Raw genomic sequence first — 19,910 nt, 5'->3', positions numbered from 1 at the left:
TCAGAAAGCAATCTGACTTATAAAAGAACGCACAGATGCCCGATGTCTGCTAGCCTGCTGACAAGTGGCAGGGCAGCGGGCAGCCTTTAAAATATTAATTACATGACATAAGAAGTCACAATCACCCCTGGGGTCAACTCTGCCTTTCAGGCCTGGTGTGCCAGGCTGGTCACCAGGCAGAGCTGGGGAAGGAGGTGGCTGGAGGGGAGTCCCCACAAATGGGGACTTAGCAGGGAGGAGTGGAGGCCCCTCCATGAAAATCCTTCTCTCTGTCCCTGTATAGGATAATGCAAGGAGCCCCGGACCGAGTCTGCAAACCCTCCTGGTGCTATCCCGGAGTGACGGTTTGGGAAGGGCCATGATGGCCTCACTGCAAAGGGCAGACTACTCCCCGGGGGACCTCCATTCCCCAGGCTTCATCACTCTTCATGCAAGGACTTCTGTTGTTACTACACTCCTGAGCTGTGCCCCCAGGGAGGAGGAGTGTAGCAGGGGAAGGAAGGATGGAGCGGGATGAGCTCAGGGGCCTCCTGCCCACGGGGAGGGCAGGCTCCGGCCTGCCCTCTGGTGGGGGGTCTGAGGTTGCTCACCCCTGGGAACCGGTAAATTCCCATCAAGGTAGCGCGGGCCACAAGGTAAGTGCATCCTTTAATCTACGTCTTCGTAGAAGTAAAGCTGATCCTTGCTCTCCATCATTTCCTGAGTCCTGTTTCTCGGCTGGTTTTGAACATGGGGACAAGGTCTGCTAGCCTCCTCAGTCCAACCAAATATGGCTGCACTCTCTTCCTCTTGGGGAGGGGGTTGTAAGGACCAAACGAGATCACCGGTCCACAGACTTGGTGTCTCAGATGCAGGTGGGCAGTGTGAGGGGTGGTCCTTACTCCTCCACATAGAACACTCTGGGGGTGCAGCAGTAAGACGAGGGGGCGAGCCTTGTCTCTGTGCAGCTACCGTGGAACCTGCCTTATCTACCTAGCTTGGCTTTCTAGAATGTGCTTTCTCGGCCTCTGATTTCTAAAGCTCTTCCCTGGGTGGGGGGAGGGTAGAGGGGGGCCCCTTCCGGTCCTTCATTTTCTTTTAAGACCTCAGAAACAGTTTGCAGCTGTGACACGCCATTTCAATCAACCTTCCTGAGTTTACTTTTCACCACTGCTACAGAAATAGATGTTTCTCCCCAAATATTCAATTATTAGCAGCAAATTGCTTACCTCTAGCCATCCTAGCCCATACACAGGCATCTAAGGGGGTCAAGGAGCTCTCCACCTTTCATCTGAGCGGATCTATGTGCTCCTACACAGAGTAATTGGTCAGAAAATGGCCCATCGAGAGAACAAGATATTTCCCGAGGTCCCTGCGAGTCATCCTAGAGCTTGTGCAGTATGATGCAGGGAGGGGGCACAGGGTGACTTTAGAGGGCCACAGTGAAGGGGCTACACATGTGGGATGCCAGCACTCATGAGTCTGGCCACAGGAAGCTGCCCCACGTGAGTGGGAGAGTGGTGTCTCTCGCCCATTTTGGGGGGGGGGGCTATGGTGGCTGCCTGGCAGGGAACTCAGATGGCGCCGTGGAGAATGTTGGCTCCTCCAGGCAGTCTTGGGGTGGACAGATGCCCAAAGGAGTTGGGATTAGGGGGTGCCAGAGGCAGAATGGGGGTCTTGCTTCAATAATGCTGAGGACTCTTGCCTGACAGGCTGACTCTGCAGCATGTCCAAGTAGTGAATATGGGGCCATTTACTGATGTCTAGATGGTCAAAGTCTGTCTTGTGGGGTGATGGCTGTATGGTGGTGGAGATTTAAAGACGCAATGCTCAGAAGGATGGATTTTCTCTCTGGCCCTCTTCTTTTGTTTGTTGGCTGGTTGGTTTTTTTCCTTACCTCTGAAGCTATGATGTTTGAGCTTGGAGACCTTTGCTTTACATGTGCATGTGCTCATGTGTGTGGGTATATGGGAGCATGTGGGTATAGGAAAGGCAGGGGGTAGGCAACAAGAACTAGCACAATTTCTGGCACACAGTGGGAGCTCCGTACATTTGTTGAACACAGCAGAATGGAATGGTTCTGACAGTGAGTCAATGAAGAGATGATGAGAGACTGAGACAGCCTAAGGGTCTTCCTTCTATGTGGCCTTCTATGTGGCCCTCGCCATGGCAGGTAAAATGAACAGTTTTAAAAAGCATGGCTGAACTGAAAGAAAGGCAATCCGTAAGGGTTACCAAGGAAAATGGAGCTGAAAACCAGAATAAGTGAGTGGAAGTCTTGTGGTTTTATAGGGGTTACTAGTTCTAGGAATGTAGTTCTAGAAAGAATGAAGAACTAAGCAGAAACAGGAGACAAGGTTCCCCAGGGAGCTGACCCTGAGACCCTGAACAAAGCTTAAACTACAGAAGGGGTAAGCTATGAAAGGCTAACCATCAGCAAAGGGGACTGTAAGTGGGGGGACTGTAAGTGGCCCTGAGGGGGGCTGCCCAAGCAATAAAAAAAATGGGGCAGAGCCCTGTGCAGTTTGGGACCGGGTACACTACCTCTGTAGTTTGAGAACCCCAGACTGATAAACTGATACAATGTTGATCTTGATCTCGTGTTACTCTGGAATGTCTGTCAGAAGCATACCAAAAACCCTTCTGGGGCAATCCTTCTGAAATTTAACCATTTCCATAGTGATAAACCCCACTCAGTATGAGCTTACAGTAAAAATTCCCAAACTTGTGAGGATATAATTTGCCATGGACAAGAATGAACAGACAAGATACACACAGGAAGATGAGAGTTCTCAGAACTGATAACTGAAAAATAATTGGGAGGGAAAATGTAAAAAAGTGTACATTTGAAAAAATTAAAAACGTTCAAGAAAGTAATGTATTAAGAAAAGAATACGATATGATGAAAAAGAGAACAGAAAGATCTGAAAAAGAATATAATGTTAACCTATAGAAAATAAATCAGGGGGGGCGCCTGGGTAGCTCAGTTGATTGAGCAACTGCCTTCAGCTCAGGTCATGACCCCAGTGTCCTGGGATGGAACCCCACATCGGGCTCCCCGCTCAGCAAACAGCCTGCTTCTCCCTCTCCCTCTGCCTGCTGCTCTGCCTACTTGTGCTCTCTACCTCTCTCTGTCAAATAAATCAAATCTTAAAAGAAAAGAAATCACTGGAAAAAAGAAAAACAAAAAACAAAAGAAACTGCATGGATGAGCCAGACAGCTGAAGAGAGACTTAGTAAGCTACAACGAATGGCCTAAGATGATCATCCAGAGCACAGTAGAGAGAGATAAAAATTTCCTTTTAATGTGAAAGAGAAAGGCCCAGAAGAAAGACCCAGACAAGACTGAACATGTGGGGGCGGGTGATATCCAGAGACAAGAGTTGAGGATTTTGAGAGCTGATGAAAGAGTGAATTCCCAGAATAAAGAATCACAATGATCTCCAAATAGAATGAATATAATGAAATCTACACCAGACACATTGTAGGGAGAGTGCGGAACACCAGGGACAGAGACGTATTGCCTACAGAGGGAGGTGCAGATTCTCACCAGCAAGAATAGAAGCCAGAGGACAACAGAATCTCTTCAAGACCCCAGGAGAGACAGTCAGCCTACACCTCTAACCTGATCCAATTAAACTGACTATCAAGAATTACCACAAAGCAAAGATAATCCTAAACAAAAGCTCAATGGTCCTGTCCCCCACAGCCACTCCCCGGCAGAACTCTTTCTTGAGGAAGCACAATGCAACAGCGACAAGGAACAAACAACTGGTATGCCCATGGAAAAATCTAAACAAGCACTAATTACGTACAAAATGACGGTGATAGTAAGGACTGATTCTGAGGATCTGAAAACAAAGTGACGATGAAATCCTGGACTGTGAGGACATGCAAGGAGGGACAGAGGAGATGCTCGCAGGGTCCTTATGTCTCGGGGGAGAAAGGCTATGGCAGAGAGCGCTGGCCGCCTCTCAATGACCCTTCTCTCTTCCTTCTTACTGACACAAATCCTGATTCTAGGGAGGAACATTGTTGCCCAGCAGAGCAACTGCACCCCTGCCTCCCTTGCAGCTAGTTTTGGCCCATGTGAGAATATACGCTGTGCGCTAATGTCCTGAACACAAGGGCAAGCTTTTCTACTGCTTTTTCTCACTGCTGGCGGCTGGAGCTCAAAAGCCTTGAGGCTGGTAAAATGGAAGGAGCTGCTGCACTAGTCTGGGCACCCTACTTAAAGAAGGCACCCTTGTGGCTATTTGCCTTTTGATCATATGTGATTTAAATGAGTTCTACCTAATATGAAGGTAAGACATAGACTCTAAGGCTGCATATTGTTTGGGAGAGTATATTTATTGACTAACCTTAGGCTTTGCTAAGTTAGATGAAAAATTTAGGGATAATCCATGAGAGGCTAGAAACAGAATATAATTCCTACACCAACAGAAAGAATAAAAGGGAAGGGGAAAAAATGAACCCAATAGAATAGAGAAAGAAGAAGTTAAAAAAAAAAAGTATTGTAGAGGGAAAGCACAAAATAGGATAATGGAAAATATTCAAGTATACCAACAAGCAATAAATATAAGTGATTAAGCTAATCAATTAAAAGAACATTGGATGAAATTTAAAACACCAACCACAAAATGCAGAGATTCATTTATAAGAACACAGAAACGGTAAGAGCAAAGGGAAAGTAAAACACATAGCAGACAAATATGAACCAAAATACAGCAGAAGTTTATTAACAGCAGACAAAAAGAAAGATCACAGCAATATATTTGAGACCGAGGGCATTCATGTAAAGGTAAAGGACACACCTTGAAATGAAGATAGAGTCTTTTGGCACAGTGAACACTTAAAGACAGAACTGTAAGGAGAAACTGACAAAGCCACACCACTAATCGAGGAAGATTTGAACACAGTCCTCTTAATGACAGAGAGAGAGAAAGCGTGTAGAAAATTAGGCCACAAAATATTTGGGTCACACGATTGACAAGTTTGATCTACAGGCTGTAAAGAGGACACTGCAATCAGCAATGAGAGAACACACGCACAAAGAGAACACAGGGAGAAAAGTCAACCACATAATGAGGGAACTTCAACAAATGCAGATTTGGAACTTCAACAAATGCAGATTTGGACCAACCATGTACACTGACCAAGATGCATGAAAAGCGGGTAACAATCAAAAGATAGCAAAACACCTGAAGCGGGTAACAATCAAAAGATAGCAAAACACCTGAGTGTTTGCAAATTAAAAAAAAAAACTTCTAAACAATCCATGGATCAAAAAGGAAATCCTAATTGAAATTAGAAGTTACTTAGAACTGAGTGACATAAAAATACTACATATCAATATTTATGGGGTACAGCTAAAAAATATTTAAAAGGTAATTTACAGCATTATATGGGTATTTTAGGGTGGGGACGATTGGAATTTTTCAACAGAATATAAACAAATTATAAACAGAACAAAAAACAAATCCAAAGAAAACATAAGATTGCAAATAAAGGGATTAGATAGAAAGGTATCAAAGAAATGGTCAATTCAATAAAATACTGGTCCTTTAAAAAATTATTAAAGCAGACTAACCTCTGACAAAACTGATAAAGACAAAGTATGCATCACTAGGAATGAAAATAGGATACATAACCGCAAATACAGAAAACAAAATAACGATATTCCATATGAATTCATGAGGCCAACATATTTGAAAATGCAGAGTGACGACCCTACAGCAGACAGAGTGGGGTCGGGGGGGATACGGACAGATATATGGTGGGGGCAGTGGGAAGGGTGGCAAAGGTGGTGACCGGGAGGTCCCAAGACCCTGACCAAACATCACCATGCCAGATGAGCCCCGGGTCCTGAGCCCTGGTATGCCACTTTCAACTTTTAAAAGAACTTCCTATTCCGTTGTCTCATCTTATTTCAAGAAGCATCCAATTAAGCAAGGGCGGATACTCCTTAAAATCCATCTTGGTGGGCACCTGGGTGGCTCAGCGGGTTAAAACCTCTGCCTTTGGCTCAGGTTGTGATCCCAGGGTCCTGGGATCGAGCCCCGCATCAGGCTCTCTGCTCAACGGAGAGCCTGCTTCCCCCTCTCCTCTACCTGCCTCTCTGCCTACTTGTGATCTCTGTCAAATAAACAAATAAAATCTTAAAAAAAAAATCCATCTTGGTAATAGTTTTTCTAGTTGGGATAAGGAACTGGAGTACCGGGGGCGTCTTCAGCAGCGGTCATGATCCTGGGGGTCCTAGGATCGAGCGTGGTGTCAGGCTCCCTGCTTGGTGGTGAGTCTACTTCTCCCTCTCCCTCTGCACACACATCCCCTTGCCGGAATGTGTGCTCGCTTCTCTTTCTCTCTCTGTCTCAAATAACTAAATAAATAAATAAGATATTAAAGAAAAGGGGGAGTGATAAACAACCCTTTGCATGAATGCTGAAACTAAAGGGGAAATTTTTGATGTTATCAAATCAACAAAAAACACAGAGGAAAGAAAATTGCTAAAGACACTGGCTATCAAAATTTTGGGTACATAACTAACTGAAGTGCCATCTTTTTTTTTGTTTTGTTTTTTTACTGTTTTCAGCTGTGATGCCTCCGAGTTCACTGGGCCTCACTCAATTCATTGGAATGGGTTACTATTGGGGTGAGTGTGGGGGAGCCTGGGGGACTGGCTGGGGCAACCCTTTTGGAAAATTTGAAGAGCTTAACAAAGGCCAACACTGTCAGGCCTAGTCTACAAAGTACAGGATTGAAAATGACCAGTTACAAAAAGAAAAAAGAAAGAAAGAAAGAAAGAAAGAAAGAAAGAAACCAGTTACTCTAGCGTTTCTGCTAACAGCAACCAACGTTTTCCATTGGAAACCACCCCTCTTTTTCTTTTTCAAAGGATTGCCACAAAAAAGGAGCAAGCCACTTGGAAATTCTGATCATTCTGTGTCCCAGCAGCAAACAAAAGTCATCAATAGAACCCACTTCTAGCCTTGAGCAATATTTTCTAAAACAAAACACAAAGAACCTGTGATACTTAACTATTCTGTTATTGATTTACTGTGGTTTGCAAGGTAATGTTGAAGAAAATTAAATGTATGGAAGCCTGAAATGCGTTTTCCGTGGCGGTGAACGGTGTGGCCTGCGTTTTCTGAGGCTGTGTCGTTGGTCATGCGCACGATGAATGACTAAGGGAGCACACTTCATCTGCTTACAAATAAGCTGGCCGCCTTCACAGCAGAGCCTTATGAAGCCAAGTCTGTTTTCACCGGGAAGAGGGACAAAGTTACTTAGTTACAAGATTGCTTCTCCTCGCACTTGTGCTCTAGTTTTCAATCAAATCCAGTATAGATGTGGGGAAAGGCTTCTAGTTACCTGACTCTAGATCTGGTTTTTAGAGCCCGAGCACTTCCTTTGGTATAGTCATGGCTTACTCGGTCCCTTCAGAAGATCAGAACTTCAACATGTTGAAGTCTACCCTAATTACTGATTCAAGACCAAAGTGGTCATATTGTTTTGGACACGGACGTGGACACTGACACTGACATGCCACATTACCTAGAGGTGTATTCCTACTTAGACAAACCGCCTGTTTCCAACTCTGGGAGCACCTGACACATCAACAGTTCGCTACAATTTGACACCCATATTTAAGACGAAGAATCTGGAAGTTCAGCTGAAACTTGATCACTTCTAGCTAGTCACTCGAGCCTTTATTCAAGCCGATTTTCTCATATTGCAGACTTAGCGCTAACAAGCTTAGTATCTGGTTTCCCAATATAAAGCCCAAAAGAAATAGTCAAAGGGTAGAGGAAGAGGTGAGGGGCCAAGGGTTGGAGGGGAGACCGAGGACAGGCATACGAAGTGCCATCAACGAGCAGCACAAACGCAACAAAAACAGAAAGCGAGCTTGGGGCAGTTGGGGCAAGAACAACGGCCTCACACCCTGTAGTATCAGGAGACACTGGTACAGCAGAACACAGCAAACGGATGATGCTCACAATGACAACCTAAAGACATTTTTAAAAAAGCTAAGTCCTGGGGTGCCTGGGTGGCTCAGTTGGTTGGGCGACTGCCTTCGGCTCCGGTCCTGATGCTGGAGTCCCAGGATCGAGTCCCACAGTGGGCTCCCAGCTCCATGGGGAGTCTGCTTCTCCCTCTGACCTTCTACCCTCTCACGCTCTCTCTCTCAGATTTAAAAAAAAAAAAAAAAAAAAAAAAAGCTAAATCCTGATGTACCTATCTGTTTAAGAGGATAACGAAGAAAATGACAAATACTTTCAAGAAAACTCTTCTCTGTAATCTTATTTTTTTAATGTTTTGATTTTATAAAGAATAAGCTTCCGTTATCTGGATAGTTTCCTTATATGGAGCAGCTCATTCACCAACAGAAGGCGCAGAGCTGCCCTCCCAGCTTTCGAACATCAATGTTAAACATGGCAAAGCTCTCACCCTGCCCAGAGCCTCTCTGCAGCACTGTGCAATGTCACGGGGCAGATGAGCCCTCAGATCATCTGAATTCAGTGAAGACATATGAGGCCACTCAGGGCCCAAGTTTATCTCCGCTTCCTTCGCAGAGAGTTTGATTACTTCTAAGATTTATGGTCAAAGTGGAAGAAAAGAAGAAATACTTCACAAGAGCAGATTTATAACCTCATCTTTTTTTTTTTTAATAACATTAGGGATGACATCTTATGACAGAATCTTGGAATGACTGCTGAGCAACTTGGAAACTCAGTGGGAAGTTTTATATTTTGGGGGTTTGGAGCATTTTGTTCTTAGAAAGGTCAGGTAGGAAAGGACCAGGGAAATGAGCCAGGGAGATGGTCAGAGAGTGAGTGTCAGCTGGTTTAATTTTCTGTGTCAACTCTGAAAATTAGATAAACAATGACAAACCAGGCTTTTTAAATGAACTTGTCAGTTCTGGTTTTCTTGATACATGGTAACATTTTTCAAGTCCTGGTAGTCCTAAAGACAGATTTAACCCCTGAGAGGTTTATGTGTAAGTGTTGTGAAGTCTGCACATCTGAAAACAAAAGGTTCAGTCCAACTCTGTAACCCTCGAAAGAAAAACTAATTATCTTTGAAACTTAAAAACTCTTCTCCTAATAATTAAAGGGGACTTTGCTACAGCCAAAAGGTGTAGCCTTTTCTGGACAGTCTCAGCAACTCTGGTTTTTTTTTTTTTTTTTCCTTTCCATCATCTTCTTGGCTCCCCAGACCAGTTCAGCCCATTCAACATGGTCCCTTGATCTTTCGACTACTGTTCTAGATGATACTGAAATCTTGAGCTGGTACTCGTTCTCCTCTTGCTAACCGAGGGGTGGGGGCACAGACACTGCCCCTGCTCCCCTCCTTCCCTGCTCTGCTGTCATGAGGATGTGGGATAAAATAACTTAATTATTGTAAGTCTACATTTCTGTGGCGACACACTCCCTCGTGGTGAGGGGGGAGACAGCATCAAGGACTTTTAATAGCTGCCCTTATTGGCTCTGCTATAAGGACATTTATTCAAAGATAACCCAGTTTGAAGATGTTGATTTGGAGAGAGAAATACAGTTACTTACAGATAGCAGCATTGGAGTGGGGTTTTTCATTCCACAAAGTGCTTTCAAGCTCATGATCTAAATTCCAATGTCGCGACCACCCCCAGGAAGTGGCTGGATGGCATTACTATTACCATCTCCAATCTGTGGGTTCAAAAACTAGGTTCAGAGTAAGTGACTGGGTTAAGGTAGAGGGGGGATTTGAACCAGACGATCCGCTCCAAAGCCTGTGCCTTTTGTTAGAATATGGTATACCAGCAACATAATCGGGACTGTGGTGAGCTCTGAGCCTGGGCCAGGCACTGGTCGGCTGCTCTCACGTGTGTCACCGCATGCCACCTCCTGCTGAAGTAGATGCCACCTGTTTATGAACCAGGACGATGGAGCTCCGAGCCAGCCTGTTTATGAACGAGGACGACGGAGCTCCGAGGCAGTAAGGACTGCTGGGTGGCTGAAGTCTCAGGGCTGGCCTGATGCCAGGTGCTGGATGTCCCGTGTCTGTCTTTCCCCACACCCTACAGCTGGTAGAACCCGTCTTTCCCCTGCCCAACAGAGCACAGACACCATGGTTTGCCCTGGATCAAAGTCTGAAGTTGGTGATTTTTAGCCCTCCAATATCAGCCTTGGCCTCATCCCTAAATCAGATGTCCTTTTCTTTTCCGATGTAGAAGAGTCTCCTTTTTCCAGGGTCCCAAGTTCAAAATCACCTCCGCTACCAGCTCACTGCTGAGAAGAAAATCACCGGATTCAACCAACTCAGGGTAGGTGAGGGGAATGGGCAAGAGCGCCGGGACTGCGTGTGTTTGAAGAGAGGGCGCTCGCCCAGCGTGAATGCCATCTCTGATCTCTCAGGGGGCCCGGTGCTGGTGTGAGGGGTCCGTTGGTGCACGCACGTCATCGACCTGTGGCTCCTGGGGGCCGGGAGCTCTCCTTTTCTGCACTGCAGCTGTCCCCCCAGCTCTGTGAACTTTGTCTTCTGCCAAACAGGGAGAAGAGCAGCAGCCTCGCAGGGAGGCTGAGTGTTAGTCACAATTATCAATGACCGAATCGTGGCTGTACTTATCATACTTCCTTTCTAAGGAGATTTTTAGAACACCTAATGTATGTTTACTGCTAAGAATGGAAGACACTGGACCAGCTCTCCTGACGGCGGTGCACCTTGTGGGTAGATGGGCAATAGAGAAATAGGGAGAATTAGGGACCTTGCCAATTCTCCAGGAAGGACCCTGTATTAAGGGCCCTTGATGCTCATCAAGCAGCCCCTCCCCTGAGCCTCAGGCCTCCAGCCCCGACTTGCTCCCTCATTTAAACCAAGAGCGAGCAGACTTCCCTGGGTTCAGAATTCCGTGTAACTAAAACACAAAATAGAAAAGAGGCATCCCAACTGTTGCACTCGTGCACAGCCTATAGACAAGATGGCAGTGCCCTCAGACAGCATTTCAAATACAGTTTATTAGTGTGTGATATGAAAAGGGTATTTTTATTGCATGATATAATGCAATGGGACCTTGGGCGCTCTGTGGAAAGACCTCACACTCAGAAGTGTAATGAACCCGTAGTCCCAAAAACATTATACTGTACATTAACCTATCATTAATGGCACATTAGGGCTGGGGGCATTGCACGCTTGCTGGTCAGGGCTCCATCAGGACAGTGGTGAGAAAACCACACAGTCTTCCCAGGCTTAAAACAAATAGAGAAAATAAATATTCCTGATGTCTACAGGCAGCATTAAAGGAAGTTCAATCCCAGCTCTGCCCTGTAATTTCCAAGCCTGCTTTTCTAGGAGAGGAAGACACACAACTAAACAAAAGAAGAAAACGGTCCTCTTGCTATTTACCCCTCGCTATTGGCTAAGCAACCTCCGAGCTGGCTCGGCAAGGCCGCGATCAGATGGGCCCTTTTGTTAGCATAAAAGCTGCCCAAAGGACAGCTTGGATCCTGGATCCTTGGCTCGGGATCCCAGACCAGAGAGGCAGAAGGGGCCGCGGAGGTGCTATGTCTACCTCCCTTGCTTTCTAGATGGGGCAGTCCAGGCTCAAAAACACGACAAAGGAACAGAAAGAGGGGCAGAGTATGTGGAACATATCACAAACGGCAATAAAGGCAAGGAAAAAGTGTTCAACTTCCTACTTAATAAAACAATGCAAATTAAAACGACTACCCCTGATTGGACTGGCACTGATTCAAGTCTGGTAATTCAGCATCAGAAGAGGGGAGCTGGCATTCCCATGTCGGGTATACAAAATGCGTACAGAGATGGTTGCCCATCTTAAGAGCAAAGATGTGGAAATGGTCCAGAAGTTCTATGATAGGGTCCTGGTTAAATATTATATGGTACATTCATATTATGGATTACCATGTGGCCATTAAAAAGAACGACGTACACTTTTATAGGGTCTGGAAAGATTCTAAAGATAGAGTAAGTGAAAACGCAAGGTGCAGAACGGTAACAACAGAAACCACCGTGAACAGCATAACACCCTGGAGAGCGGGGCTGGGGGTGTGGGAGGGGTTGGGAGAACACAAACTTCTTACACATACCCTCCAGTGCTACTGGAAATTATAACCATGACTTAAAAACAAGTTTCAGAAAAGAAATGACGAGGGTAGGAGCAAACATCTTCGGGAACATCTTCTTTTCCAACTCCTATGCTATCTGCTTTACGTGCTTCACCTTGTCTGGATTTGCACAAAAACAGAAACAGTAAGTTAGTCACTATGACCCTCCCCTTCCACGAAGTGGGGATTGAAGCCTCAAGGGGTGAAATAATTTGTTCAAGGTGACTCTTTTCATCTACCTTCAATAACGAAACAGAGTATTTGTAAAATAGAGAAATTCTGCCCAAACTCTGATGCAGCCCACAGCCACCTTCCTGAGCTGGGACAGTTTGCCTAACTCAGGCGTGATCAGGACGTGGGGGAGAAGGCAAGAAGAGGCTGCTCACTTTGGCAGAGGTCCAGTCAAATTTCTGGAAATATCTTATCTCCACACCATAAAGGGGGGTGTCCTTTATGTGTCCAAGTAAATAGTGCCTGGCAGCCAGGGCTCAAACACATGAAGGGAAGTATTTCCCTAATTAAACATGAATAAACTTCAAAGGAAACCCAGCTGCTGTTCCATGGAGAGGCAGCAGCCTCAGACCAGCAGAGTGGCAAGGTAACAGTCGGGGCCCGGAAGTCTCTGGGCAGCCCCACAACTTAGGACTGTCTGTGTCAAGTCTCCCCACTGTTCCAGAAAGTTTGCTCTGTTTTCTCATCCCTCCATCCTTCCCAATAACAGCCCTGCGATTTCTGGATAACCGACTTTGCAGCAATATTTTAAAATGCTAGATTTTATTTGTCCTGGGGTCTGCCAGCACATGCTGTAATTAAAATGTTGATTAGTAAACAGTTTAAATATATGACAGACAATGCAGTTAAAGCCTACAGTTAGGTCAATATGTGATTTAGATTTGCCATTTAAAAAATCTCATTTAAATTTTGCATACATTAATCACTACCATACTTCAAGGTTCTGATATCCACCTGACTACAATATTAAAATAAAACTTGCTGCCCCAGGGAAATCCTACTTATTCTTAATTGTTTCGAGGCTTTGATGGGCTTTTAATCTAAGATTAATTTATGCAATTTTAAATAACTCTTCTTATGATTAATAAGCTTGAAAATTAAAAGGAGTCTAAAGCAATTATAATGAGCATTTGGTCATAACCTCATTAGAAGAAGGAGTGAAGGATACAGCTCTGGAATTCTTACAAGACTACAATTTAAGGTTACTTTTAGAGAAGTCAAACATAGTTCCTGAAATTGCAAAGGCAGGTTAGCAAAGGTCAGTGTTAAAATGACGGCTAGCTAGATTAGCATACTAATGATTTTCCCTGATGGTGACAGAAAGGACACTGAAAAGAAGCTGCAGAAAGAGAGACAAATGACATGCTGTCAAGAAGCTACAGGCTCTGAACTCAGTTTTCTCTTCTGGCTGGAGACCTTCATGGAATTTCAGAAAAAGCCAGAGGGTTAGGACATCCCTACTCTGAAGCTGGTTCCAGCCAGAGTCTGGTCCCTGTGGAGCAGGCAGAGACCAGCACTGGGTGGTCCACCTGCCTCCTCAGCGGGAGCCTCACCGAGCCCCCCTGCACTGCTCAGGGACCAACAGAAGCTTCGTGCAGCCTCCGCCCCTACCGGCCGGCAAAGCCCTTCTAGATCAGACCCATCCCACCCAGCTAACTTCACTCCCTTCGTTCCCAGGGGTCTCCTTTGCTTTGGCCAGAAGGAAAGGGGGTTCCTCATTGTCCTGTGCTTCCTCTGCTCTCAGCTTGTGCTGTTCCTTCTTCCAGAAACCTTTCCCTCCTGTTTTTAGCAATGATGGCGATGATCATGGCGACCATTGACTGAGCACTCATTTTATGCCAGACACTGTGCCCGGCATGTAACATACTTTTATTTCACTTAAATCTTCCGCTCTGTGGGACTCTGTTTCTATGAGAAAGGAATGTGAGGCTGAGAAGGGGGGCCATGCCTGACCTCCAGCAGCTAGCAAAGGAGGGGTGGAGAGACAGGAGGGGTTGGCTTTTGGCTGAGCCGCCACTTCTATTTCTCGTACTGAGACAAACTCCAAGGATCCTCCAGGTCTGGCTGGAGCCGAGCTGCCTCCCTGACCATGGAGAGCCTCAGCCGTCCTCCCCTGAGCTCTCACACCAGGCAAGTCAGAGGCACACAGCCCTTCCTGCCCTCTCCGAATGTCTCCCATGCGGGGGTCTCTTCTGCTCCTCTATGACACAACTGTTCCTCGTATTCTTTTTGAACCCATCACAGCACCTCAGGGACACAGACAACACATACTTGTTGATTAACCGGTTCACAATAATTCCCTCCAACAAGATGCTTGTTACATCTTACAGATAACAGAGGACAAAAAATTAAGCTTTCTAATCACCGGGTAGGAAAACTCATGGAGGTCCGCCCACCCCCCAAGAAATTACCAGTTCACTGGACACTTGCTGGGAATAGCCAGCACACATTTACTTCAATCTCACTCACAGTCAGCACCACTAAACACACGTGTCTTCCAAGAAGGTACTAGTTGGAAATGCCCAGAACACTAGACGGATGAAAAAAATCATAACCCAAAGAGGATGAGTGATTCAGTGCTCTACATGTGTCTAGCACTTTACAGTTTGTAAGCACACTTTCACAAAACTCTCATCTTGTTTAAATAAAAACAATACTGGAAGATTGTTATCATCGCCCCCACTTTGCAGATGAAGCAGCTGAGGCTCAGATAAGCCACATAACTGATGACTCCCCAGCTACTTAGAGCAGAGCCTGTACAGGAAATCATAGCTTCTGACCGCAATGTTCTCTCTGGTTTACCATGTTGCTTCTTGTCCATGTTCACGGTAGACTCATTTTCAGGATTGAGCCCATCTTCGGCTTCTCCAGACTTCACATACAGAGGACAGGGCATGTCTGCCCACCGTCTGGCCACCAACCTTTCCACCTTTCCAATTCTACCGTAACGGTTACTGAAATGAGCAAGGTCACAGCTCCATGTTCGTGCTCCTGCTGCTCCACTCCCATGTGTGTTGGACACACATTTGCGGGGTGTCTTCTCAGCCTCAGGTTCCCTTCTGCCTTCCTGTCAGACCCCGATCTCTTGTCTGGCTTCCTATTCTGTGTGACCTAACTACTTTGATCACATGTCTCCCGAGGTACTCACCAGTTTAGCTTCTCTTTCCTTTGGTTCTTACCCACAACTGGTTTTACTGAGATGTAACTGACATACGGCAATGTGTAAGTTTCAGGTGTATGGCATAATGATTTGACTTACGTAATACTGTGAAATGATTACCATAATAAGGTAACATCCATCATCTTTTTAAAAAAAAAATCCAACATCTTACATACATAAAAAAGAATAAAAGAAAAAAATGTTTTTTTCCTTGGGATGAATACCTTTAGTATTTACCGTTTTAATAAATTTCAAATATACCATACAGTGGTGTTAACTATAGCTATCGCGTTGTATTTTCTTTCTTTTTTTTTTTTTTAAAGATTTTTATTTATTTGACAGACAGAGACCACAAGTAAGCAGAGAGGCAGGCAGAGAGAGGGGGAAGCAGGCCCCCTGCTGAGCAGAGAGCCTGATGCGGGGCTCGACCCCAGAACCCTGGGATCATGACCTGAGCCGAAGGCAGAGGCTTTAACCCACTGAGCCACCCAGGTGCCCCGCGTTGTATTTTCTATTCCTAGTACTTACTTATCTTTTTGTATCTTTTGTACACACACTTATTTATCGTACACCTTTGACCACTCTCACCTAATCACCCCCACCAAAATCAGCTTCTATGAGTCTGTTTTGTTTAAGATTCCACATATAAGTGAAATCCTAAGTATTTGCCTTTTGTCAGACTTATTTCACTTAGTATAGTCCCCTTAAGGTCCATGCATATTGTTGCTAATGGCAGGATTTCCTTCTTTTTATGGCTGGATAATATTCCATTGTACATACATACTGTATCTTTATCCATTCATCAGTCAATGACACTTAGGCTGTTTCCGGACTTGGCTATGTAGATAATGCCATAAACGTGGGGGTGTGGATATCTCTGACATAGTGTTTCCATCTCCTTTGGATGTATTCTCAGATGTAGAGTTCCTGGATCACATAGTTTATTTTTAATTTTCCGAGAAACCTCCATACTGTTTTCCATGGTGGCTGCACCAGTTTGCATTCCTACCAACAGTGCAAGGGAGTTCCTTTTTCTCCACATCCTCACCAACACTTGTCATCGCTTATCATTTGGGTGAGAGCCATTCTGACAGGTGAGTGGTGAGAGCCCATTGTGGTTTGATTTGCTCTTCCCTGAGGCTCAGTGCTGTTGAGCATCTTTTCATGTACCTGTTGGCCTTTTGTATAATCTCCTCTGGAAAAAATGTCTGTTCAGGTCCTTTATCCATTTTAATTGCATTGTTTGGTTCTTGCTGTTGAATTGTAGGAGTTCTCTATATATTTTGGATGTTACTTCCTGATCAGATATATGGTTTGCAAATATTTTTCCCATTCTGAAGGTTGTCTTTCATTGAGTTCTTTTTGACCATCTATAAACAGAATACTGATGCGCTTCTTGGTGTCTCACTCAGGCCAGCTGTACCCCTGGTTACATCAGTGCTTCACTTCCACACAGCACTGTAAGTGCCTCCATCAGCCTGTGTTCCCTGCAGCTGTGTAACTCAAGTGGCTGGTCTGAGAACTGCTTGCTACTGGTTTGCTACAAGGTAAGGAGTTATGCCACCAGGTCAATCAGCATGCATCTTACTTCACTGACCAATTTTTCCTACAAACGAACATTAGCTGCATTAAACAGAAGCTTTGAGCCATGCCTGATCTATATTCTGATACAAACTCTTTATCTTGTGTTCGAGAAACAGTTCAGATGCTACTACTAGTCCACGGTCCATATCTGAGTAGCACTATACAGCATCTAGCAATAGATTTGGCACACAGAATGGGCTCAGTAAATTTGCTGAGTTCAAGGACATTTCTCCCAAACTCAAGGAATGGTATGTATCTCTTGGAAGTTGCTGATTTCTGTAACCATGATGGTAGAACTGAGAACAAGAAAAGGTTTGAGGCCCTCGATTTCTGCTCCAGGCTGACAGAACCAAAAAACAATAACTCAAAAATTCTCACAGGCTCCTCCCAGATGCAGACCAAGCACAAACGGCTGGTGATTATTTTCTCTCCCCCTGGTTGGTCTGTTTGCACTGAGGTCCAGGCTTCCATGGGCAGCCACCAGCTCCTTGCTTCAACTATGGCCTGGCAACGGCAGGACAAGGCCATGGTGGAGGGGACCATAAGGAGTCTGGGGAGCAATCATCCCAACAGGGCATTTGGGGTTCACAAGCACAGTGCTGAAGCCCTCCATGCTTCTTTGCAGGCTCTTTGTGCTTAGTTTAAAGATTTATTTATTTATTTATTTATTTGACAGACAGATGTCACAAGTAGGCAGAGAGGCAGGCAGACACAGAGAGAGAGGGAAGCAGACTCCCCGCTGAGCAGAGAGCCCGACGCGGGGCTCGATCCCAGGACCCCAGGATCATGACCTGAGCCAAAGGCAGAGGCTTTAACCCAATGAGCCACCCAGGCGCCCCTCTTTGTGCTTAGTTTAATTTTCGACTGCAAGAAATAGTTTGACTTCACTGAAATTCTCACAACCACTCTCCCCTGCCCACTGTTACTTAGTTTGAGGCAGAATGGTCCTAAGTCCGTCCTGGCTGCATGGCTCCTGGCAAGTCAATTAACCTTTCTAAGCCCTGGTTTAACACATCGGTTAAACGGGAATAAGAATAACCCTTGAAGAGTTTGTGTAAAGGTCAAGTGACTAATTTATATGAAAGAACTCTGTAAACTCATGTGTTTAAAAAATGCTATTTGTTTAGATTAATTTCTCTCTCTACAATAAGTCTGTTTTAAATGTTAAAGAGCAGAGGCCTTTCTGAATTTATCTGTAGCTCCAAGATGCAAGCAATCCTCCTTCCAACTACTTTCAGGTAAGTTCAGAGAAAATAAATTGTAGTGTGGATTCTGGCTGGTGTGGATCTTAGAGGGTCCACTACTCTTCCTTATGATCTGAGCTGTGTTCCATGTTATATGCAGAAAGTAACACACGCACATAAATAAATGTTCTGTGAGGCCTGCCTTACTTGTCATGAGTTCACAAAACCTCCCCAGAAAATGCTGGCTGGAAGAAATCTTGCCTTCCGCAGAAAACATTTTACCTGTTAATTTCATAACATTTCAATTCAGTAACTATTTAGCGAGAATTCTACTTGGGGCTAGGGACTAGGCTAGATGTTAAGGATGCTCAGGTAAATGAGACATGATGCTGTCCTCCAGAAACTCATAGTCTAGTTTATGGACTGTTACCGGTTAGGTAGACAAGTTACTGCCACAAAGGGAGAAACGCGTGCTAACAGAGGGACCTGCCAGGAGGAAGGGTATGTAGGACAGGAAGTCAGGAACCCTTCCCAGGCAGACCTGGGAAGCTTCACAGAGGTTGTGCTGGTGGACCCTCGTTTCCCATAGAAAGCTACTTCCAATCCTCAGCAAGTCTGGGGGGGCTCCTACAATGACTGGAATTGCAGTAAGGAAACAGCACAAGCCAAGACACGACCGTGCGAGAATGCCTCCTGCCTGTGGGTGCTGTGAGAGCATGAGAGCGCGGGATGCATGTGAAGGAGCCCCTCGAGGTGAAGGGGGGTGGGTGTGGGCGAGGGAGGGCCTTGGCCAGTCTCACATTCCATCCAGCGCTTGGCTGTTTATATCCTCAGCCTTCTGGCTAGACTGCAGGCTGGCTGAGGTCAGGAATCAGGGGTGCCACGTGCTTCCTTGGCATCAGCCGGGAGGCTCCGACTATGGAAAATGGGGAGAGCACACTTGTGATGCCCAGAGCGTGTTCTCTCCCATCTCCCAGGAGTAGAAAGGGCTCCTGAGACCCGCATCTGTACCACACGTGCAGTGAGTTACAATTCAGCCAGCACCCCCCATCTACCCTTCCGCCTTTCTTTGGTACTTAACCCACTTTCCGCACAACGCAGCGCTGCGGCCTGCACGGGAGAGCTGGGCTAATTCCGCAGGCGGGAAGGACGGCGTGCCTGGCTGCAGCCCTGCTGACCTCCCTGACGTGGGGACTGGATGCCTGCTTTGGGGAAAGGGCTTTTCAGCCCGGGAGCTGGTGCCTCGGGCCCTGCACACACAAGCGTTGCAGGGTTGCCAATTTTCGCCTTCTGAGAGTTAGAGCCGGAGCATTCCAGAGGCAAGGCCGCAGCTTCAAAAAAAAAAAAAAAAAAATCATGTTTAATTTAAAAATTAGAAACTGGAGCAGGCTGTGAGCACAGGGGTTGATTGAAACAAAATTTAAATTCCTGTCAAGCCCATTTAAACACGGGGGCCCTTCATAGACAATTAGCTGCTCCCTGTGAATGCTGAATAAACTCAGGCCTGGTCACTGCGAGAAGACAGGCGCCTACTGTGAGGTGCTGGAAAAAAAATTAACTAAAATCAGGCTGTATGAAATATTTCGCCTTTCAGTATATCACAGGGGTTGGAAAGTGTAAACAAGACAAAAATCGATTCCTTGGTGCCCTCAAATCAATCCCCCAAAATGGTTAGGGCATCTGTTTCTGCTAAATTTTGTTTACATCGGCAGATTTGCCTTAATTGCACTTGTTTATCTCCCATTGTCCCTGGGGCCCTAATCTCCCGATTACTAATACTTAACACTCATTTCACATCTAAAGCTCCTTCTAATCCTCAACAGGTTTTGGGGGCTCTTAAAATTATTGAAGCCACAGAGGCGGGAGACACAGCCTCTTTGTGAAAGG

General features: G+C 45.5%; 1 protein-coding gene across 5 annotated transcripts in view; it reads right to left on the bottom strand.

The window, feature by feature from the left end:
- Positions 1 to 19,910, bottom strand: part of MAP2K5 (mitogen-activated protein kinase kinase 5) — a 258,142-nt gene that overhangs the window by 8,627 nt on the left and 229,605 nt on the right. Inside the window, exon 23 of one of the 5 annotated variants that reach the window (XM_080807861.1) lies at positions 1,245 to 1,290. The exons of the other annotated variants lie outside the window; for them this stretch is intronic. Coding sequence (XP_080663987.1) covers positions 1,267 to 1,290 — 24 coding nt within the window. The 3' untranslated portion in view covers positions 1,245 to 1,266. Of the gene's footprint in view, positions 1 to 1,244; positions 1,291 to 19,910 lie in introns of those variants that run through there. 5 annotated transcript variants of the gene reach the window in all.

This window comes from Martes martes, assembly GCF_963455335.1.
Source record: "Martes martes genome assembly, chromosome: 7".
NCBI classification, from domain to species: domain Eukaryota; kingdom Metazoa; phylum Chordata; class Mammalia; order Carnivora; family Mustelidae; genus Martes; species Martes martes.
This window is presented reverse-complemented; position numbering and strand designations above follow the sequence as displayed.